General features: G+C 37.2%; 1 protein-coding gene, 1 long non-coding RNA gene, 8 other non-coding genes and 3 pseudogenes across 11 annotated transcripts in view; 3 read left to right on the plus strand and 10 right to left on the minus strand.

Annotated features, from left to right (window-relative positions):
* Positions 1-6,014: 6,014 nt before the first annotated feature.
* On the minus strand, positions 6,015-6,203 carry LOC125185860. The gene has a single exon (XR_007170342.1). It is a non-coding gene; the product is annotated as a U2 spliceosomal RNA (small nuclear RNA).
* Positions 6,204-8,235: 2,032 nt separating this feature from the next.
* LOC125217550 lies at positions 8,236-9,517 on the plus strand. Of its 2 annotated transcripts, XR_007175745.1 has the most exons (3): positions 8,236-8,541; positions 9,148-9,226; positions 9,304-9,517. It is a non-coding gene; the product is annotated as an uncharacterized LOC125217550 (long non-coding RNA). The 2 variants fall into 2 exon arrangements; XR_007175743.1 differs by lacking the exon at positions 8,236-8,541 and having other exon boundaries at positions 8,589-9,226.
* Positions 9,518-9,617: 100 nt separating this feature from the next.
* LOC125185703 lies at positions 9,618-9,781 on the minus strand (annotated as a pseudogene).
* A 463-nt stretch (positions 9,782-10,244) lies between these two features.
* On the minus strand, positions 10,245-10,439 carry LOC125185840. The gene has a single exon (XR_007170328.1). It is a non-coding gene; the product is annotated as a U2 spliceosomal RNA (small nuclear RNA).
* A 486-nt stretch (positions 10,440-10,925) lies between these two features.
* LOC125185850 lies at positions 10,926-11,114 on the minus strand. Its single transcript, XR_007170336.1, has one exon. It is a non-coding gene; the product is annotated as a U2 spliceosomal RNA (small nuclear RNA).
* Positions 11,115-11,537: 423 nt separating this feature from the next.
* LOC125224323 lies at positions 11,538-11,922 on the plus strand (annotated as a pseudogene).
* A 258-nt stretch (positions 11,923-12,180) lies between these two features.
* LOC125185846 lies at positions 12,181-12,377 on the minus strand. The gene has a single exon (XR_007170333.1). It is a non-coding gene; the product is annotated as a U2 spliceosomal RNA (small nuclear RNA).
* A 486-nt stretch (positions 12,378-12,863) lies between these two features.
* On the minus strand, positions 12,864-13,052 carry LOC125185852. Its single transcript, XR_007170337.1, has one exon. It is a non-coding gene; the product is annotated as a U2 spliceosomal RNA (small nuclear RNA).
* A 423-nt stretch (positions 13,053-13,475) lies between these two features.
* LOC125224330 lies at positions 13,476-13,860 on the plus strand (annotated as a pseudogene).
* Positions 13,861-14,118: 258 nt separating this feature from the next.
* LOC125185847 lies at positions 14,119-14,315 on the minus strand. The gene has a single exon (XR_007170334.1). It is a non-coding gene; the product is annotated as a U2 spliceosomal RNA (small nuclear RNA).
* A 486-nt stretch (positions 14,316-14,801) lies between these two features.
* LOC125185853 lies at positions 14,802-14,989 on the minus strand. The gene has a single exon (XR_007170338.1). It is a non-coding gene; the product is annotated as a U2 spliceosomal RNA (small nuclear RNA).
* Positions 14,990-21,697: 6,708 nt separating this feature from the next.
* The window catches only part of LOC125220295, an 8,076-nt gene continuing 6,580 nt past the window's right edge, over positions 21,698-23,193 (minus strand). Inside the window, exon 7 of the mRNA XM_048122454.1 lies at positions 21,698-21,980. Within this exon, the coding sequence (XP_047978411.1) occupies positions 21,698-21,980 (283 nt within the window). The remainder of the gene's footprint in view (positions 21,981-23,193) is intronic.
* Positions 22,808-22,995, minus strand: LOC125185843. Its single transcript, XR_007170331.1, has one exon. It is a non-coding gene; the product is annotated as a U2 spliceosomal RNA (small nuclear RNA).

Genomic DNA, 23,193 nt, shown 5'->3' on the forward strand with positions numbered 1-23,193 from the left:
GACAGGGATCCATGGAAGGCTTTGGATATGGGCTCCTCCAATTAGCTTTTTACTAATTAAATTAAACCCAATTTAATATAGGCTTATAATTGGAATATTACGAGCAGCCACTACAGAAGTAATATTGCACTCCCCATCGAAATCCGAAATTATAAGTACTTCGGGTTTCCATTACTTGATATTTATTTCCCGCGCTTAAGATAGAAACATCCATTAATTAATTATTGTCTGCTATGGACTTGATTAATTAATATCTTATTTATTCCAAGAGAGGACTCAACAAGAAAATTTTATTTATTATTCATAGAGTAATTAAACCCCAACTAGCTAGGTTCCGAATAATAAAACCTTATTTCAAGCTTCACTTGAGGATGTTATCAAACGAGACTCACCTTGCGCACGATTCAACATAATAGCAATCCTAGCACCACTAGATATTAATCACCACTACCCAATATACCAGGCTTATTGGGTTGCGAAAAACCCGCACCATTTGGTAAGTCAAAGTAGTGCATAATCAATACCGTATGCTCAATGCTAAAGTACATTGATTAAGAAATAACAATTTACAAGACCTCGTCTTTCAGTAGATAGCATAAAGACTGTCTCGCTGTTAGATACATTCAGTGCTATACCACACCAACGTCATCTTATTTCAGTAAGGCTTAGAAATAATCGGACTGACATTGCAACCTTTCACGATAGGTAGTCTAAGCCTATCTAGGTTGTGAAATTCTTCTTTTTCTTTGTTAAGAACTGACCGTGTTACCTTAAAGTGAACGACGCCCACAACCGGTCTACTAAAACAAAGACTTAGACTTTGTTAAGTTACTTATACATTTAAACATGTAATAAACATCCATTAAATGTAAAACATAATAACATTATGACAAAAATAATCTTTTTATTCCTTTGGAAAATAAAATAAGAGTTTTAACAGTATTCAATCACTCGAAAGTTGATTTCTAGTATTCTAACTCTAACAAAAACAACATTCTTTTGGAATTGGACCATATGATGTAACCGCCCATTAGAGTGTGGCATTACATTACCTTAATTTTGCATCTAATAATTTAATTATGCATCATTTTCAAATACATAGTCAAAAATAATTTCAATTATTTACTCACAATTTAGTGAATGACTCTATACAATAGTCCATATCTTGGACTTTTTTTAAAATGCCAAATTAAACTAATAATAATCAATTAAGAGTATGAATTGAATATGATTATAACAATGATTTCTAACGTTTTTATTTATATCACAAATTAATACTCCCACTAGTCCGCGGTAGTTGAGTCATTTCATTTTCTGCACTCGTTTGGGAAAAATCATACTCCCTCCGTCCAACAATAGGAGTCCCATTTTTCGGTTTTTAGACGTCCGGGAATAGGAGTCCAGGTTCTACTTACTCCTATATTTGGACAATCTAATTACCCTCAAACTTCTCACTTATTTACATCTCTACCATAAAAAAACACCCCCCACCCGTCTAACTCACTCTCGCACTCTATCACTCTCTCCCTCCCCCTCTCCCTCTCTCTCTCAACCCCTCGGAACCCTAATTAACCGCCGCCACCGCCTCCGACAAAAGGCTTCCTAACCGCCGCCTCCTCCTCCTCCTCCTCCTCACTTTCGGGAACCCTAGCCCCTAATCGCCAGTCGCCTCCGCCGACCTCTACTGTCTCCTGCCTAAACACATTCCAGAACAACTGTCCTCTAACCTTAATCGGGTAATCCTCTTCATCGAAGGCGAAGATTGTGGGTGTGGAGCGACCTCCAGACTGAGAGTAGTGAAAATCACGAAGAGGGCTCTGCTTCCTTTTAATTTTGCAAAGTTTGTTCTTGAAATTTTGTTCATATGGCCTCTCAGCTCTTTTTGCTCTCTGATTTTCATTCAGTGTTGTTTTGATTCATCCGTTTTGATTCAAATCTTTTCTTTTGATTTCGATTCATAGCGAATTTTGAATTGGAGTGTGAATTTTTCCGTTTGTGTTGATTTCTTTTGATTTCGATTCACGACAGATTTGGAGTGTGGATTTTGTTGTGTTTTGGCGTTTAATCCTCAGATTGATTTGTATGTGAGCAATTACAGTGAATTATTTCATTTAATTGTGTAGATATGTTAGCAAATTTAGTGAGTTGTTTCATTTAATTCTCCAAAATCCGATTTAAAAGCATAAATAAAATCATAACATTGATGTATAAAAGCTAAATTTATAAATTTGTGGGTCTCAAATTCCACTAACACACCATTTATTACACACTCCAAAGCTTCCTTAAAACCCGTGCCCTTTAGAAATGAGATTGCTATTGTTGGACAGAGGGAGTAATAAATAGTTAAAATGGAGAGAGAGTAAAGTAAGTGACATAATAAGATAGATAAGAGTTTATCTACATTATTCTCTCTCTTACTTTATTTTTTTCCACTTTAACTATTTATTATCATTTTTCTAAAACGAGTGCAGAAAATGAAAATATTCAACTACTGCGGAAACAGAGGGAGTATTTTTTTTAATTTCTACTCCTATTTATTAGCTAGATAAATGTTCTTTCATTTTTGTGATGTATAGTTGCATTTGAAAGATTTAAGAAATTGTTGGTGATTAATGCACTACTCCCTCCGTCCCGCTTAAGATGACACATTTCCTTTTTTGGTAACTTTCTCTCTCCAATTAATACACTCAACCACTTTTTCTCACTCCTATTAAAAATATCCATCTTTCTTTATCTCTCTACTTTAATACTTACACTCACCTTCTCTCTCTCCAATTAAACACTTTAACCAATAACTCCTAAAACCCCGTGCCGGCTAAGCAATGTGCCATCTTAGCCGGGACGGAGGGAGTATTTTTTAGCACTATTAATACCTACAAGTATATAGAGTATGAATAGTATAGCTAAAGATTAGTACCGGATATCGAACACGGGGAAAACAAACACAAAATGTTTATCTTCTACTAAAACTCAATTACTATCTGGTGAACTAAAGGGTTTTGAGAATTTTGGAAAACAGAAAACAATTGAAAGTAGTAAACAACTGATTGCAAATAGATCACAGAGATAAAATATAGAGATAAAGGAATCCTGGGATGTGCGTTCACAGTTATGGTTATACAAGTTCCAACTACAATATCCTAGCACAGCTAATTCATTGATAGGACGAGTCACCTAGTTTATGCTCATGCGATGCAAACGTTGGTTACTAACACTAGGGTTGTCAATCCTAAATATGTAACTCCCAAAAGCACCTAAGACCCTTGAAAGGTCCTCAATTAACAGTGTCATTTTAAGAGAAGCTAATTGTAGTGTTTACTAAGTGGACCTAATTCGCTAGAATCCTCTCACAATTATGAAGCAAGTTATATTAAATCTTACACGATTGTGTCACTCAATCATGAAGCGTCATGATTAACTTAGGGAAGAAACAAAGTGAAAACAAAATGGAAATTAAATGGAAAAAGGAATTGTATAACCAAAGTCGTTACTAACACATCCCCTGAATCCTATGAATTTAGTTACACATGATGTAATAATTCTAAACACATAGATTGAAGGGAAAACAATAGGAACATAAAACTAAGGCTAATAAAACCCGTAGGTTGAATCCATGTCATTTTGATGCTTTTGAATCCTTCTTCAACTACTTGCACGATGTACTCTAGCTTTTAATCTCTGGAAAATATGTTGCAAAAAGAGGATTTGTTTGATGAAGCTTGAGGGCTTATTTATAGAGAAAAATCGCTCCTCATCCTAGATGGAAAACATCTACAAAATATGGTAAATTTTGGAGAGAAATCTAGGTCAAATCTAATTCGCCGTTTTTTGTGGCGCGCCGCCGCACTTCGGCCGGCGGTCGCCGGGCAACGGTCCAGACTCTCTGCCTCGTTTGTAACGGTCGCCACAAATTCTCTGGCGGTCGCCGGACGTGACTTCATTTCTTGCACAGAATTTTCGAGGCGGACCGCTACAGAGTGTAGGTCGCCGGGCGCCAGCGGTCGCCAAATATGTTGCAGCGGTCGCCGGTCGCCGCCTGAAACTCCAAATTTCCAGACTTAGCATTTTTACTCCTTTTTCGGCTCAAATATGCACATTTCTCACAAAACACGTCAAAAAAACAAAATGTATAAAAAGTGCAAATGATGGACATGTAATGCGATTTTGACATTGAAAACAGACCAAATAATGGCCTTAAAACAGTGCAAAATCCAAGCGTATCAGTGATCTTTGTCTATAAATACATGTTCTATCATTGTGGAAACTGTAAATGAGGCGGAGCAGGTGTCATGTGAGAGAGTGAAAGATGAAGAGCCGAAGATGTGAGTCAGAGGTAGTGGAGAGAGAGTTGTGCAAAAGATGGTAAAAGGCAATTAGCACTTTTAAATCCTATGTTGAAGATCATTCTATTTAGTGATATTAGTTCATATTTAAGTATTTTCTTCATGTTAATTTTTTTTATTTTTCCATCTAGGCTACAATATTTTGTTTTTTACAAATAAAGAAGTAACATAAGTTGGTGACTATCTATTATATTTTGAACCTACAACGTTACACATTCGTCGTCAACTTCGTCACTTCCATAATTTTCATGCAAAGAAAAATACCTAAAGTCAACGAAAACATAAATCATAATATTAGAGGTTAAGGATAAAAATTAGGCTGAAGAAGAGTATAGGCTAAACCCTATGAAGAGTCAGCGATAGATGTGGTTTGTGTTTTATATCTCTCTTTTCTATTTTTCATGACGTACTAACTTTTATTTTATTTTTCTAATGTTTATATATGTGTATTTTTTATTTGTTTTGTTGTTTATTATTTATTTTTTTATGGCTATATCATTGTCCTAATTATATTTTTTAGTTGTATATATATCAATTGAATATTCATAGTATTTTAATATTAATATGTGTTATGTGTTAAGGATGGTAATTTTATTTGTTGTAAGCCAAATATAAGTGTTATAATTCACAAATATTTTCATGTTGTGACTGTAACGTATTACATTTTATTTTTAATCTTATGTAATGATGTTATTTTTTATTTTATTTGAATTATTCATAGCGTCTAATATAAATCAAAAATATTTTATGTTGCGCATAGCACGTGGGCTAACACTAGTTTTATAATAAAATGTGAGTGGAACAAGTTAGTAGAATGTGGAGGCCTATTTACCATTAATGGTATAAAGTGAAAGTGGACAATTAATGGGGGACGAACGAAAATGATAAAAGTGCACAATTAATGGGTGACTGAGAGAATATTACGTATGATAGTAGCAATGATTAATATTCATTTAATACTTTAATTAAATTTGTCTTATTAAATTATGCATAGGTCTTAGGATGAGGTCACACAAAATCTTCTTGGATCTAAAATAAAACTTAAGAATTACTCCACAACGGGCCGCTGAACCTTCATCGACTGCTAGCTGCTGACTTGGGTCAGCTAACCACTAATATGGTCTGATTCCTTCGAACTTCAGTTTCAACGTTTTTATGCCCTTTTGTAGGACTATTTTTATATTTCTCACAAAACATATCAAATTACCCAATTGTACAAATATTACTATTTCAAGAACATATTTTGCATGAAAGGCAGTCAAAACGAGCCAATTAAGCATTCCCTTTGTCCCATGATTACTCGCACTTTTCATTTCAGGTCGTTAATTTGGAATTGATATTTAAGTGTAATTAAATCAATATTTTAAGTGTAATGAAAGATCACTTAATAATGAAATACTTAATTAACTCTAATATATTAGTTAACCTAATTTTTACTTATAATATAAATAGTATAAGTAGTTTCGAATGAGCCAAAAAAGAGAAGCTCGAGTAACATGGGACAAAGGCAGTACTATGTTATGAAAGATACCCAATATCAAGTATAACTACAATCAATTTCGAAAATACACTCTAATATGAAACACATATAAATCAATAATAAATAATAAATAAAAGAAACAACTATGTACTATAAAGTGAGAAATCAAACTAAAGATTGAACATCAATTGGTGAGGTGCGCCAGACCCGAACAGTACACATGGGCAACGCTTGAGGACCTAAATAGCAAGCTAGTTTGATAGACCTTCCCCCTCAAAAAATGAAGTTAATATCGTGTGAGTTGATGGCCCACATATCAGACATTAAACAGATAAGACCAATCCTTCAATTGATCTTACCCAAAAGGTCGAGAAAAGTATGAGCTTCAACATCTACGAACCTCCTCTTTTGTACTCTCTCCGTCCCTCATTTTATTTTGAGCACTCTTCGCTGTATTATTCTCTCTCTCCACTTTAACTATTTATTACTCCTTCAGTCCCACTTTAGGAGTCTCGGTCATTTTTGCACACACGTTTTGTAAAAATTATAATAACTAGTTAAAGTGGAGAAATGATAAAGTAAGAGAGAGAATAATGTAGAAAAGGGTTATAATCATATAAATTAAGATGGTTATAATCATTTAAAGTTTGAATATATTTTTTTAAAAGTTAGTTATAACTACTTTTTGAGAAATTGACACTAACACCCCTAATTGACTTTTTTTGTGCATTGTATTGATATTCGTGAATGAATGATCTTGTACCTTGATCTAATAATCCAATGTCTATCATTTAGTTGTAGTCAGCAATTTAAGAGTGAGCTAGCAATATAACACACCCCTTTAGACACCCAAGTAAAGATTTAACTTGAATTGGTGGGGTGTGCCAGGCCCGTGCATTAGTGCAACGCATGGGCGATGCTTGAAGACCCAAGTACCATTAAAAAATAAATTTAATATCATGTGAGCCTATGGCCCACATATAATATATTAAACTTGTCACGACCACATTCTCCCTAGTGGTAGTGACTGCATCTATACGTGACTAAATAACACTTTAGAAATAATGAAACGGGGTAAACATGATTGATAAGTTGAATATAGGACATTAGTCTCATAGGCGAATGTGAATCAAGGCCAAAATAAAATCAGAGTGCGGTCTAGGTTCATAAATTCCTAGTACAAGTCCTAATGCAGCGGAAAAGTCCTAGACAAAGTAGTATGTATGGAGACATACTACCTTGGGCTACCTATCTACTTATTTAAGGATCGTTCCCAATACCTTCGCCTGCTCGTCCACGTTCAACCTGCACATTTGAAAATAACATGCAGGGCTGAGTATTTGATATACTCAGTGAGCACATTGCCAAAAGCAGTTTTATTTTTAATTGTCAAGCCACAACTGAGTGATCACGGGGTTTTTATTAAAAAGGCCCGAGTCACTAAATCCTTTTCTTTCATAAAGATTTTGATTGCGCAATCTCGTAACATAGATATACCATATCTGAAACTGATGTGAACCGGGAATGTGGCCACATTCCACGACGGTCACTGGACCGGCCAACTCCTTTGTTAGCTCACGGTCCCCTTATGTGTACACTAGTCCGAGTAGGGTTTGCGGCCCTACTGGGACCCGAATTCGATTTAACTTAAATTGGCATAGCCAAGCAGATAGGTAATCATAAAACAAAACATGGCATGACAACATACTTGAGCAAAAATTCACATTCTCATACTGAAATCACGTTTTGAAAGAATGCCCACCTCAAAAGCTAAAGCTCTTTCCGTAATTTCCTTAACTTGGCCTTAGATGACGTTCGTAGACACCCCTTTAGGAAATAACATAATACTTAATTAGACTTTGATAAATCAATTAAGCTTAAACGTGGATGCATCCTAAGTGCGTGCTCTTTTGTTCTTTTCCTTAAATTTTTCTAGAAAGGTTCTAGAATTTTTGAATATTAATTAAATCAGTAGATTTAATTAATTTAAACCAAATGCTTAACTAGAGGGTGTTACCTCCTATGCTATTTATTCAAGCACTAAAATAGACTCGAGGTCTATTCATCGTTAGCGCATAAAATTCTGAAAAATATTTATTCGAGCACTTAAATTAAGGTCCGGAAAATTTAACTTAGCTTCGTGGAAATAATTAGCGGACTATTAATTATTTAATCCATAACATAGGAAGGCTCATGATTTAATTAGATTCCTAGTCCATACTTTAATTTAGTTGGTGGCCCAACTTAGTACTTTATATCACTAGCCCATCTTCCATTTAAACTCTAGCCCGTGTTTTTAGTTAGTAAGGGCCCAACACTTTCTTCTTCTCATTTCCATCGACCTCTCTCAACATTCTCAAATCCAACAAAAATCCCCAATTTGAAACCCTAGTTCTTCTCGCCGTTCGCCGTCGCCACGCCGGTCATCAGGTCGCCGTTGTCTCGCAGTCGGCGCCGCCAGCTATGGACCGGCGACGAACCCGTGCCGCTGCCGTCGTGCGAGGATTTGGAAACGGCGCCTCTGTATAACGCTGCCATCCGCCGCCGCCTCCGGCGGCGTCCCTCTCTCCCTCTGAATCCGCTGCGACGCGGCTGTTGTTCGAGAGCTTGGGAGCTGCTCGTCGCGGCCTCCCGTTGCCGTTGCCGACGCTGCTCAATCTGTTTCTCAGACCAGCGCCGACGCCGCCGCCTCGCAGCCCTCCGTCGTTGTCCAGATCGGTCAGCTCAAGCATATTTTTTTTAAAGCTAAGTTCTTTTACCCCTTTCATTTCTTAGCCTTTTGATTAAAAACAAACTGAGGCAGTAGCTATGTGCGATTAAAGACTTTGATTTTGGAGCTCAACTCACTGGAATGAGCTTGAGTTGTTTATCTTGCTTATGCTAAGTGTTGCTTCTATAATTCTAAGAGTCGAGGCTTTACTAGGGCTTTACTAATCTGCCATCAACCTATGAGTTTGGCTAAAAGAAGCTGATCCTTTGATTATTAAAGCTTGTTACTGATGTGAGGCTCCTACAGCCATAAATCTATGTTCTTGAGCCTAGCATGATGTTCGAAAAAAAAAGCAGAGGGTGTGCTTGTGTTATTTTGATTGAGATTCTTAAGTTGTGGTGCCTCTATATGATGATATGTAAATTTGACTGGGAGAAGGGGTGGAGGTGGAATACCTCTTGAAGCTGCGGCTGCTTTGAGAATTCAGCTCTTCAAACCTCAGCTTTCTTCCTCTCAACTTGCTATGTTGCTGGAAAAATTTGAAGTGTGTAGGAGAGTGATCAAAGGTGGTGTGGAGGGGATTTTATAGGCAAGAGTGTGGCTGGTAGAAACAGGTGCTGCATAGTGTGGAGGATTTGCAGGATTGACTTTCCCCTCTTGGTGAGTCTTTGGTCCTCCATAGCAAAAGGAAAGGTTGTTTCTCCCCTTCTAATAGTAGTCCCTTAATTACTCTTGTTCCTTAGCCATTAAAACTTGTTTTTATCTTGCAGGTGAGAGAGAAATCTTGGCTACTACCTAGCTGTACCTCGAGCGGGCCTGGGTTCGTTGTCTGGGCCGACGGGCTGCTCGAAACGGGCCCTAATTTGGGCCTGGAGAAAAGGCCCGAAGTGCACCCAAAATTTTATATTTTCCTTTCCTTGTTTTCTTTCTTTGAGGACTTTGATCCATGTAACCTATTTTATTAGTTGTTCATTTTATTGAACATGAAATGCCATTCGAAACACTTTATTTTTCCGAAAAGTATCTTTAGTCTGTTTTTAATTCGGTCACCTACTTCTTTAGTTTTTTTTTGTAACTAAAAGGTTAAGTTTGAATAACGGCTCGAGTTCCATTTATTTTCACGAAATGAGAGAACGTTACATTTCTAGTTCCACATTACTATATCGAAAACAAAATACTGGTGCGGGTATTACAAAACTGATGAACAGATACTACACTTGATCTTAGCCAAAAGGCCGAGAAAGGTATGAGCTTCAATATCTACGCACATATTCTTTTATACTTAAGATTCGAATACAACTTTCTTTCTCGTGTTGGATGGGGGATAATATAAAATTTTATTTTTTTAATCAAAATTATGCTTTTTTAACGTAGCTTCATCGGATATAAAAGGAATTATAAACTACAAACCTGTAGCACAAATATTTTTCTAATTAGCATATGAAAATAACTCACAAAGGAATTTTTCTATAGAGAGGATGAACTCAATCCTAGAAAACTATAGAATCTAAATTGCGAACCTAAAATATTCACAAACCCCAAACCGATATGTGAAAAGCAATTACGTAGAGAAATATCCCAAGATATTTATAACTACAAATTAATATAAAAAAAACACTGTAAAGGAAAACTCATAAAATTAATATTGAATAAAAGAAAACAATTAATTACAATAAAGAAAGACACACAAGAAAAGATTCAGCTTAAATTGGTGCGGTGCGTAGGCCAGTGCAATAGTGCAATGCATGTGCGACACTTGAAGACCCAAGTAGCAAGCTACTTTGATGGATATTCACCCTAAAAAAATAAATTTAATATCGTGTGAGCCGATGGCCCACATATCAGATATTAAACAAATAACAACAGATACTACACTTGATCTTAGCCAAAAGGCCGAGAAAGGTATGAGCTTCAACATCTACGCACATCTTCTTTAATACTTATGATTCGAATACAACTTTCTTTGTCGTGTTGGATGTGGGATAATATAAACTTCAATTGTGTTGAATCGAAATATCCACAAACCGATATGTGAAAAATAATTACGTAAAGAGAGATCCCAACGTAGTTATAACTAGTAATTAATATAAAAAACACACTGTAAAGGGAAACTCATAGAATTAATACTCCCTCCGTCCCATTAAATATGCAACATTTACTTTTCGGCACATGATTTTATGTAGTGTTATTTTGTGAGTTAATGAAGAGAGAGTAAAGTAAGTGAGAAGAAAAAGTAGAGAGAGTATTGTTTCCATTTTTAGAAATGTTTCATTTTTAATGGGACAGACCAAAAAGAAAAACGATTCATTTCTAATGGGACAGAGGGAGTATTAAATAAAAAAAATTAATTACTTTAAAGATAGACACTCAGGTAAAGATTCAACTTTAATTGGTTTGGTGCGCCAGGCCCGTGTAATAGTGCAACACATGGGCGACGCTTGAAGACCCAAGTAGCAAGCTACTTCGATAGATCCTTACCCTCAAAAAATATATTTAATATCGCGTGAGCCGATGGCCCACATATCGGACTGAGAAGAACAGACACTACATTTGATCTTAGTCAAAATGCCGAGAAAGGTATGAGCTTCAACATCTCTACGCACGTCTTCTTTTATACTTATGATTTGAATACAACTTTCTTTCTCGTGTTGGATGTGGGATAGTATAAACTCTTATTGTTTTGAATCAAAATTATGCTTTTTTAACGTAGTTTCATCGGATATAAAAGGAATTATAAACTACAAACCTGCAGCACAAATACTTTTCTAATTAGCATATGAAAATGACTCACAAAGGAATTTGTCTATAGAGAGAATGAACTCAATGCTAGAAAACTATAGAATCTAAATTGCGAACCTAAAATATTCGCAAACCGATATGCGAAAAGCAATTACGTAAAGAATGAACCCAATATAGTTATAACTACAAATTAATATAACCCAACGACGCATCCGAGAAAGTCATTTAGCTTCAATACTCACAAATGGTTCAATCTTCATTTCCAATGGAGGCTGCCGCTAAACCGAAGAAAGGCGCAGCAGGGAGGAAGGGCGGCGGCCCCTAAAAGAAGCCGATCTCCCGCTCCGTTAGAGCCGGTCTCCAGTTTCCCATCGGCAGAATTGGCCGTTATTTGAAGAAAGGTTGTTACGCGCAGCGTGTCGGCACTGGTGCGCCGGTGTACATGGCTTCCGTTCTCGAGTATTTAGCTGCTGCTGAGGTGTTGTAGTTGGCTGGAAATGCGGCTAGGGATAACAAGAAGAACAGGATCATCCCGAGCCACATTCTGTTGGCTGTGAGGAACGATGAGGAAGAAGACTGGCGGTGAAAAGCCCACCAAGGAGCAGAAGCCCGCCAAGGCTGCGAAATCACCTAAGAAAGCTGCTGCTTAGATTATGGAAAATTTGGTTTAGCGATTTTTATCAATTGTGTGTTATTTTTGGCTTAGAATGGGATCCAGCGTAATATAGTTAAAGGTTGTAATTATATAGTGCTGTTGATTTAGAGCCCATTTTCAATAAAAAAAAACACTACAAATTAAAATAAAAAAAAAACACTGTAAAGGAAAACTCATTAAATTAATATTGAATAAAAGAAAACAATTAAATACTATAAAGAAAGACACACAAGAAAAGATTCAGCTTGAATTGGTGCAGTGCGCAGGCCTGTGCAATAGTGCAATGCATGTGCAACACTTGAAGACCCAAGTAGCAAGCTACTTTGATGGATATTCACCCTCAAAAAATAAATTTAATATCGTGTGAGCCGATGGCCCACATATCAGATATTAAACAGGTATAACAACAGATACTACACTTGATCTTAGCCAAAAGGCCGAGAAAGGTATGAGCTTCAACATCTACGCACATCTTCTTTAATACTTATGATTCGAATACAACTTTCTTTGTCGTGTTGGATGTGGGATAATATAAACTTCAATTGTGTTGAATCGAAATATCCACAAACCGATATGTGAAAAATAATTACGTAAAGAGAGATCCCAACGTAGTTATAACTAGTAATTAATATAAAAAACACACTGTAAAGGGAAACTCATAGAATTAATACTCCCTCCGTCCCATTAAATATGCAACATTTACTTTTCGGCACATGATTTTATGTAGTGTTATTTTGTGAGTTAATGAAGAGAGAGTAAAGTAAGTGAGAAGAAAAAGTAGAGAGAGTATTGTTTCCATTTTTAGAAATGTTTCATTTTTAATGGGACAGACCAAAAAGAAAAACGATTCATTTCTAATGGGACAGAGGGAGTATTAAATAAAAAAAATTAATTACTTTAAAGATAGACACTCAGGTAAAGATTCAACTTTAATTGGTTTGGTGCGCCAGGCCCGTGTAATAGTGCAACACATGGGCGACGCTTGAAAACCCAAGTAGCAAGCTACTTCGATAGATCCTTACCCTCAAAAAATATATTTAATATCGCGTGAGCCGATGGCCCACATATCGGACTGAGAAGAACAGACACTACATTTGATCTTAGTCAAAATGCCGAGAAAGGTATGAGCTTCAACATCTCTACGCACGTCTTCTTTTATACTTATGATTTGAATACAACTTTCTTTCTCGTGTTGGATGTGGGATAGTATAAACTCTTATTGTTTTGAATCAAAATTATGCTTTTTTAACGTAGTTTCATCGGATATAAAAGGAATTATAAACTACAAACCTGCAGCACAAATACTTTTCTAATTAGCATATGAAAATGACTCACAAAGGAATTTGTCTATAGAGAGAATGAACTCAATGCTAGAAAACTATAGAATCTAAATTGCGAACCTAAAATATTCGCAAACCGATATGCGAAAAGCAATTACGTAAAGAATGAACCCAATATAGTTATAACTACAAATTAATATAACCCAACGACGCATCCGAGAAAGTCATTTAGCTTCAATACTCACAAATGGTTCAATCTTCATTTCCAATGGAGGCTGCCGCTAAACCGAAGAAAGGCGCAGCAGGGAGGAAGGGCGGCGGCCCCTAAAAGAAGCCGATCTCCCGCTCCGTTAGAGCCGGTCTCCAGTTTCCCATCGGCAGAATTGGCCGTTATTTGAAGAAAGGTTGTTACGCGCAGCGTGTCGGCACTGGTGCGCCGGTGTACATGGCTTCCGTTCTCGAGTATTTAGCTGCTGCTGAGGTGTTGTAGTTGGCTGGAAATGCGGCTAGGGATAACAAGAAGAACAGGATCATCCCGAGCCACATTCTGTTGGCTGTGAGAAACGATGAGGAAGAAGACTGGCGGTGAAAAGCCCACCAAGGAGCAGAAGCCCGCCAAGGCTGCGAAATCACCTAAGAAAGCTGCTGCTTAGATTATGGAAAATTTGGTTTAGCGATTTTTATCAATTGTGTGTTATTTTTGGCTTAGAATGGGATCCAGCGTAATATAGTTAAAGGTTGTAATTATATAGTGCTGTTGATTTAGAGCCCATTTTCAATAAAAAAAAACACTACAAATTAAAATAAAAAAAAAACACTGTAAAGGAAAACTCATAAAATTAATATTGAATAAAAGAAAACAATTAAATACTATAAAGAAAGACACACAAGAAAAGATTCAGCTTGAATTGGTGCAGTGCGCAGGCCTGTGCAATAGTGCAATGCATGTGCAACACTTGAAGACCCAAGTAGCAAGCTACTTTGATGGATATTCACCCTCAAAAAATAAATTTAATATCGTGTGAGCCGATGGCCCACATATCAGATATTAAACAGGTATAACAACAGATACTACACTTGATCTTAGCCAAAAGGCCGAGAAAGGTATGAGCTTCAACATCTACGCACATCTTCTTTAATACTTATGATTCGAATACAACTTTCTTTGTCGTGTTGGATGTGGGATAATATAAACTTCAATTGTGTTGAATCGAAATATCCACAAACCGATATGTGAAAAATAATTACGTAAAGAGAGATCCCAACGTAGTTATAACTAGTAATTAATATAAAAAACACACTGTAAAGGGAAACTCATAGAATTAATACTCCCTCCGTCCCATTAAATATGCAACATTTACTTTTCGGCACATGATTTTATGTAGTGTTATTTTGTGAGTTAATGAAGAGAGAGTAAAGTAAGTGAGAAGAAAAAGTAGAGAGAGTATTGTTTCCATTTTTAGAAATGTTTCATTTTTAATGGGACAGACCAAAAAGAAAAACGATTCATTTCTAATGGGACAGAGGGAGTATTAAATAAAAAAAATTAATTACTTTAAAGATAGACACTCAGGTAAAGATTCAACTTTAATTGGTTTGGTGCGCCAGGCCCGTGTAATAGTGCAACACATGGGCGACGCTTGAAAACCAAGTAGCAAGCTACTTCGATAGATCCTTACCCTCAAAAAATATATTTAATATCGCGTGAGCCGATGGCCCACATATCGGACTGAGAAGAACAGACACTACATTTGATCTTAGTCAAAATGCCGAGAAAGGTATGAGCTTCAACATCTCTACGCACGTCTTCTTTTATACTTATGATTTGAATACAACTTTCTTTCTCGTGTTGGATGTGGGATAGTATAAACTCTTATTGTTTTGAATCAAAATTATGCTTTTTTAACGTAGTTTCATCGGATATAAAAGGAATTATAAACTACAAACCTGCAGCACAAATACTTTTCTAATTAGCATATGAAAATGACTCACAAAGGAATTTGTCTATAGAGAGAATGAACTCAATGCTAGAAAACTATAGAATCTAAATTGCGAACCTAAAATATTCGCAAACCGATATGCGAAAAGCAATTACGTAAAGAATGAACCCAATATAGTTATAACTACAAATTAATATAACCCAACGACGCATCCGGAAAGGCATGAGCTTAAACATCGACACACCTCTTCTTTTATAGTTATGATTCGAATACAACATTTTTTGCCGTGTTTGATGTAGGATAATACAAACTTTTATTGTTTTGAATCAAAATTATGCTTTTATAAAGTAGCTTCTTCGGATATAAAAGGAATTACAAACTACAAACCTGCAACACAACATTTTGTAATAACCCGAATTTCATTAATTTAAAAGTAGTTAAAATGGGAAAGAAGTCTATGCTTAAATGAAATTAGATCGTTCGGTGAGTAAAAATATGTATGTCGGATTAGTAGGAAATAAATTGATTAGAAATGAGTTTATATTAGTTTTAGAATACAATGGGGTTTTGGATTTTATAAATAAAAGAAAAAGTAAATAAAGATTAATAGTCCCTCCGATCCTTGTTAAATGGATGGTGAAAAAAGTAAGAGGGAGTAGAGTAAGAGAGATGAAGACAGAATAAAGTAAAAAGAAGAATTACTTTTTGCCAAAAACAAAATGACTCATTTAACTTGGAACTTTTCAAAATAGAAAAATGAGCCTATTAACATAGAACGGAAGGAGTAAAAAAAAAAAGAAAATTTAAAAAATTGAAAATATGGAATGAGTTTTTTTTTTATCTCCACTCTCCAACATATGGGAACATTCTACTGAATCGAAAACATCTCAACGAGAATCGAAAACGTAACACTAAATTTACTGAATCAAAACATCAAGAGTCTGCAACATCAAAAGTGAACTGGAAATAGACAAACGAAAACAGAAATTGTTTCATCGCTCCTTCTCGAAGTGGGATTACATAACTAAACAATTAACTTGATGAAAACCAACACCATACTACCACTACACTAAAATTAAACAGGAACTAAGCGTAGATACAACGGAAATCAGGAGTTTTGAGTGTTGGAGTTTCCAATTCAGCCCTAGAAGAGAGTTGAAGTCTAGTGAGCATTGAGCTGGAAGCGCTCCTCCTTCCTCCTTCTCTATTTCCATTTATAGGAAGCCGTGAGGTCTTGATCCCTAGGGCAACTATCCTTCGAAAAGTCTTTCCTACCCTTCGCCCTTGGGGATCATTCTTGTGTGACGCTCAATCTTCTAGTCGGGTGCTCCTGTTGCATGTCATGTGATCTGACTTGAACCGTTTGCGCAGCAAAATTGACTCTTTCTCCTTGATCGATTCATCCGCCTAATTGATCCACTCGTTTTCTGAATATGGCGGACTTTCACACACACCTGGCTCACAATTAGACGTTAGATTACAGAATTTGGTGTAGTTTTATCACAGAAGACATGCATGAAACGAGCCACATCATTGTTGTTTTGTGATATCTATGTTGATACGTCTCTGCATGCAGGATTAATTCACGTTGGGGGATGGATTGTTGTTGTTATTTTGTATTGGTTTTGTTTTACATGTTCACATGCTACACTTTATAACACATTTTTGATACAAGCTTGCTCTGTATTGTTGTTTGTTGATATTTGTATGGTTGAGTGCAAGTTTGGGGCAAACCCTTATTTGTCTATTGGTTTGGTGCTCTCTTGAGAGCTTGATTTTCTTTTGTAGGAAAATGACAACAAGAGGCAAGCACAAGAATGCGAAGATCTATGGAATTATCCTTCCGACCGATGACCATAAGGCGATGTGGAAGAGTGTCACGACTAGAGAAACAATTCCCTCACGGTAGCCACACAAGTTTCCCCTTGCTATCTTGGGGATTCTCGAGGACTTCTGGGCGTTGTGCAACATCGGGCAAGGGAATGGCTTGATCTATATGTTCCAAGGGAGATGGCCTTCCTATAGGAGACTCACTCTCGAGTTTCTTAGAACGCTCAAGGTGCACAAAAACCGCCGTTCCCGCATTCCCGAGATGATAGACTTCCGCCTCAGACCTACAACCACACCTTCTCCATGGAGGATCTTTAAGAGGTGTTCCATTGTTACAACCACAACCCCGGTGAAGAAGTGGAGTACGACTATTCCGACATGAGATGACCGTGGAAGGGGAAGGCTTCATTTCGGCCTACGCCAAGTCCTCTTCCATCCGTAACCCCGTCCTGAGGTACCTCCACTGGGTTATGACGCAATTGATGTTTACTCGGATTGACGGTGGAGGAGTTTCCCAAACCGAGCTAGATGTGATGTGGAGCCTCCTCAACAAGAAGGGGATCAACTTTGGGATCATTTTTACTACTCATGTCAACCGCATCTCAAAGAAGGACGGTAGCCCCATTTGTTGCCGGGGATTGATCACGGCGATTGCCGAACATATTGGAATCCCGACTATGGACTTCATCGCGGACATGGGTGAGATGTACATCACCTATGAAATGCTCTTTTCGGTTGGACTATTGAAGACCAATTCGAGTGGGCAAGCTTTCTTTCTCCAAGGGGAGCGGGATCACTTTCCTGTTCCAATCCTATTCTTGACTAAGGTCGACATGTGGGAAAACAAGACAACGTGGAAGCTCGACACTGCCACCCACCGAAGAGCCATTGAGGCAAACCCCATGCAAGGGGAGTTTAGGAAAACGAACATGCCGATGCGCACCCCCGTTTTCGACCCCGAGGAGGACTCTGCCTTCGACTCCATTGATCAATTCCATGAGGACAGAGAGCATTCACATGCTCAAGGAAGTGGGGCACCGCCGCAAGAAAAGGAGGAAGTTGAAGGCCACCGCCGCCGCAATAGACGAGGGAGGCCGAATCCCGCCAAGGAGTTCCAAGTCGCCCAACTAGGAGAGATGTTCTCCTAAATGCAAAACATGTCCAACACATGGGGACAACCGTTGGGCGGATCAACAACATGTCAATGCCTTCAATCAACAAGGTCGGGAAGCGCAAGGCGATTGGCGGGCGACGGGGCAAGATTTTTGGGAAGCTCAAAAGCTCGCGGATGTGCAACAATGTCAACAAATAGCCGAGCTCCAAAGGATGGCCGTCGAGGCTCAAGATGAGCGCCAAACCATGAGTGGCAATATCGCCTATCTTATTGGCGCGTTTGACGACCTCAACGCTCATTTCCCTCCTCCTCCTCAATGAACTTTGAAGAAGTCAAGCTCATGACTTTAAATGAGCACTTGTATAATATTTGTTTTAATTTTGAGACAATTTATTTTTATGTTTGACAAATTTTTGCTTAGGTTTTTGAATACTTTTTAGTTTAATTTTTGTTTTGTGTTGATTGAAAATTTTCGCAGGTTCTAGACTCTCGCCAGCGACCGCGGCAGAGTCCACAGGCAGCAGCGGCCTGCTGGGCATTCACTGGAAACGATATGACTTGTCGTAGCGACCGCTGGAGGACTCCCAGCGACCACTGCCCATTAGGCCGAGTTGCCAATGATATGACTTCTTTTCATCTTTGATTAAGTATGGCTTGATGTTTTGATATAATAGTTTGGTGAAAAGGTGCATAATTAGTAAATTGCTTGTTCGCCTAGATTCGTGCTTATACCTTGTGAGATTTGAGCCAAATTTATTTCTTGTGTGATTTATCTGCATGTATGTATATGTTTCTAGAACTTGCTCCTAGTCTGCCTAAGTTTACATAGTGTTAGTGTTGATTTAGGAGCATGTTGGGCCATCTTTTCTTAACTAATTTTATACCTAAAATTTTCTGCCCTCTCAAAATTTTCAACCCTTTGTAGCCAATTTAGAGCTTTTAAGCCTATTCTTTAGAAACCAAATAAATGAGGACAATTCCTTGGGTTGGTATAGTTTTTGATATCTTTTTGTAAAGAAATTCGAGAGATAAAGAAGAAAGTTATAGAAAGTAGTGTGCTTAACTATAATAAAAGTGCAAGTTGTGAAATAGTGAAAAATTCAGAATGTGTGCTTGATCTAGAAATGGATGCTTATGAAAAAGAAAAGAATAAGAAAAAAGAAAGAAAGGTTGCAAAGAAAAGAAAAGTAAAAAATGTAAGGAATGGAAAGTGAGTTGAAGGAGAAAAATAAGTGTTAGAAGCGCCTTGGGTGTTTAGAAAAGTTGAGTCATTTTAACTGTACCAGGGATATTTTTACTTTTGAGTCACATTTTAACAAAATATTCCTCACCTACCAAAGAGCCCACATTACAACAAAAAATGAAGACCTTTCGGACTTTTGATGCTTAATCACATCTAATAGAGTAGGGATTGGACTTTGACCAAACTTATGGTAAATTTTGCCTGATGCACGATTTGAATGTTTACACATATTACCTTTATACACTTTGAGAGTGAGAGATAAATCACTTCCCATCTTTGGTAGGTTGCCACATGAAAGCGCATGAATTCAAGGTGATCTACGAGTTAGTAATGAAAATGCACTAATAAGCCTTGCTTGATTTGATTGCGTTAATTTATGCTTACTCTATCTTTTCCATACTTTGAGGCAATTATGACATCTAGGCCTTATGCATTCCGTGCCTCTGTTTGTGTCTTTATTGTTTTGTTTGAGGACAAACAAAAATGTAAGTTTGGAGGAGTTGATATGCTCGGATTTTTCACTGTTTTAAGGAATTTATTTGGTCAGTTTTTAATGTCAAAATCACAATTCATGTCCATATTTTGCATATTTTATCTATTTTGGTATTTTGACGTGTTTTGTGAGAAACGTGTATATTTGAGCCTAAAAATACAGCAAATCTGGAGCATTCGAGACGCCTAGCGGTCCGCTGCAACTCATACAGCGGCCGATGGGGCCCAACGACCGCTGAGCCAGTAGCGGTCCGTTGCAGAGAAAGTTGTGCTGAAACGAAGAACACGCCCAGCGACAGCTCCAAGAGTTTCAGAAGCTACAGGATTATACACAGCGACTGCAACATAGTGTAGCGACCGCTATCCAAGAGGCTGAGGCTACGGATCAACGTGCAGCGACCGCTAGCCAAAGTGCAGCGGCCCGCTGCAAAAATGTGGCGCACCAAATTGACCTACTTTCTCCCCAAGATTTACCAAACTTAGCCACTTTTTTACCTTATTTGCTGGAGCTCGATTTTTCCTCTATAAATACCCCCTCAAACCTCTTCATCAAGGATCTTCTTTTTGCCATTTAATTCCAGAGCATAAATTTGAGAGTTCTTCTTTGCGCAAGAGGTTGAAGAAGAAATTAAGAGAAGATCAAGGCTATAAGGATTCAACCTTTGGGATTTATTGCTTTAGTTCTTATGATCACTTTGTTTTCTGATGCACTTTTTATTAGCACTAAAAATACCTGCAAGTATACATGGTAGATCTATTATAGCTAAAGGTCAGTACCGGGTTGTCGAACACGGGGAATATAATTGCAACTTGCTATTATGTACTAAGCGTCAAATACTATCTAGAGAAACAAGAGAATTTTGGAGTATTGAAAATAAATACAATTAAAAACAAGAAAACAACTAATTGCAATTAAATCACAAAGATAAAATATGAGAGATAAGAGAATTCTAGGGATGTGCATTCACAATTATGGTTATACAAATTCCAACTAAAATACCCTAGCACATTTTATACTTCGATTGAACGAGTCACACAAGTTATGTCCATGCGGTACAAGCATAGATTACTAACACTAGGGTTGTCAATCCTAGATTCGTAACTTCTAAAAGCTCCTAAGACCCTTGAAAAGTCCTCACTCTGAATTAACAGTTTCGTTTTAAGGGCTAATTGTAGTATCTATTAAGTGGATCTAACTCGCCAACCTCCTCTCACGATTATGTAGCAAGTTATATCAAATCAACATTGAATGTGTCACTCAAGCATGCAGTATTACAGAACAACTTAAGGAAGAAACGAAGTAAAAACAAAACGGATATTAAATAGAAAAAAGGAATTGTATAAACCAATAAAAGTTACTAACACGCCCCTAAAATCCTATGAATTTAGTTACACATGAAAGAATAAGCTAAAAACATAGATTGTAGGGAAGTCAATAAGAAAATAAGAACTAAAGCAAATAAAACCCAAAGGTTGAATCCTTGTAGCCTTGATCTTCTCTTGATTCCTTCTTCAACCCCTTGCACAATGAAGAACTCTCAAATTTATGCTATGGAATTAATTGGCAAAAAGATGAAGGGTGAAAGATTAGGGTTGGAGGAGGAACTATGAAAGCTCCCCTTTTTCGGGCTATGGAAGGGTTGAATTCTATGAATGAGGTTACGGGGTATATATAGGCTTGAGAAGGATTTAAATTTGGTAATAAGTTTCCTCCAAGCATTAGGAAAGATATCATTTTCGTTCCCCATAGTAGAAGTAAAAGATTTGGCTTCACAAGGTAATATCTTCTTTCCTTCTTTAAATTTCCGCCTAGACTGCATTTGACATCTTTGCGCGACTTTGGTAGAACGGCCATAACTCTCTCCACAGAACTACGATAGAGGTGATCTTGGTACCATCTTTAATCGCTTTTCAAGACAAAGAGAATGGTGTGTAGAACGCCATGATTGGACTTCAGTATCGCCGGCAAATTGAGTTTGAAGACAGATGTCACGCGCCGCGTTTTCCCAGCGGTCGCTGGCAAGGGTGTAGCAACCGCTGGAGAGTGTCAGAGCCTTCTGGAGTCTTTGCAGAGACCTCTGCACTTGTTCCAGCGGCCCGCTGCGCGTCCCTTCACTTCCAGCTTCCGGAAATTCACCTTTTGATGCCCTTTTTCTGCTCTATATTGCACATTTCTAACAAAACACGTTAAAATACCAAAATGAATGAAATATGCAAATAATGGACATGTAATGCAACTTTGACACTCAAAACGGACCAAATAATAGCCTTAAAACCGTGCGAAATCCGAGCGTATCATTTTCCCTACAATATATGTTTTTAGCTTATTCAATTATGTGTAACTAAATTCATAGGATTCTAGGGATGTGTTAGTAACGACTTTGGTTATACAATTCCGTTTTCTATTTAATATCCATTTTGTTTTTACTTCGTTTCTTCCCTAAGTTGTTTTATAATACTTCACGTTTGAGTGACACATTTGGTGATGATTTAATATAACTTGGTACATAATTGTGAGAGGAGGTTGGCGAGTTAGGTCCACTTAGTAAACACTACAACTAGCTTCCTTTAAAACGAAACTGTTACTTGAGAGTGAGGACTTTTCAAGGGTCTTAGGAGTTTTTTGGAGTTACGGATCTAGGATTGACAACCCTAATGTTAGTAACCTATCTTGGGATCTTTCTTTACGGATCTAGGATTGACAACCCTAGTGTTAGTGAACGCACAACCCTGGAATTCTCTTATCTCTCATATTTTACTTCTTTAATTATTTGCAATTAGTTGTTTATTTTCTTTCAAATTGTTTTAAGTTTTCAAAATTCCCAAAACATTCTGTTATCCAAATAGTGAATGAAGTTTAGTAGAAGATAGAAAATCTGTGATTGTTTTCCCAGTGATCTATATTCGAAACTAACCTTCAGCTAAACTATTCCTAGTATGTATACTTGCAGGTATTTATACTACTAATAAAAAGTGCATCAGTGGGGTGTGCCAGGCCCGTGCATAAGTGCAACGCACGAGCGATGCTTGAAGACCCAAGTAGCACGATGGATCTTCACCCTGAACAAATAAATTTAATATCATGTGTGCCTTTGGCCCACATATCAGATATTAAACTGATAAGAACAGATACTACACTTGATCTTAGCCAAAAGGCCAAGAAAGGTATGAGCTTCAACATCTACGCACCTCTTGTTTTGTACTTATGATTCGAATACAACCTTCTTTCTTATGTTGGATGTGGGACAATATAAACTTTTATTGTTTTGAATCGAAATTATGCTTTTTAACGTTGCTTCATCGGTTATAAAAGGAATTTTAAACTACAAACATGCAACACAAATAATCTTCTAATTAGCATATGACA

The sequence above is a fragment of the Salvia hispanica genome, chromosome 4 (genome assembly GCF_023119035.1).
Source record: "Salvia hispanica cultivar TCC Black 2014 chromosome 4, UniMelb_Shisp_WGS_1.0, whole genome shotgun sequence".
NCBI lineage: Eukaryota > Viridiplantae > Streptophyta > Magnoliopsida > Lamiales > Lamiaceae > Salvia > Salvia hispanica.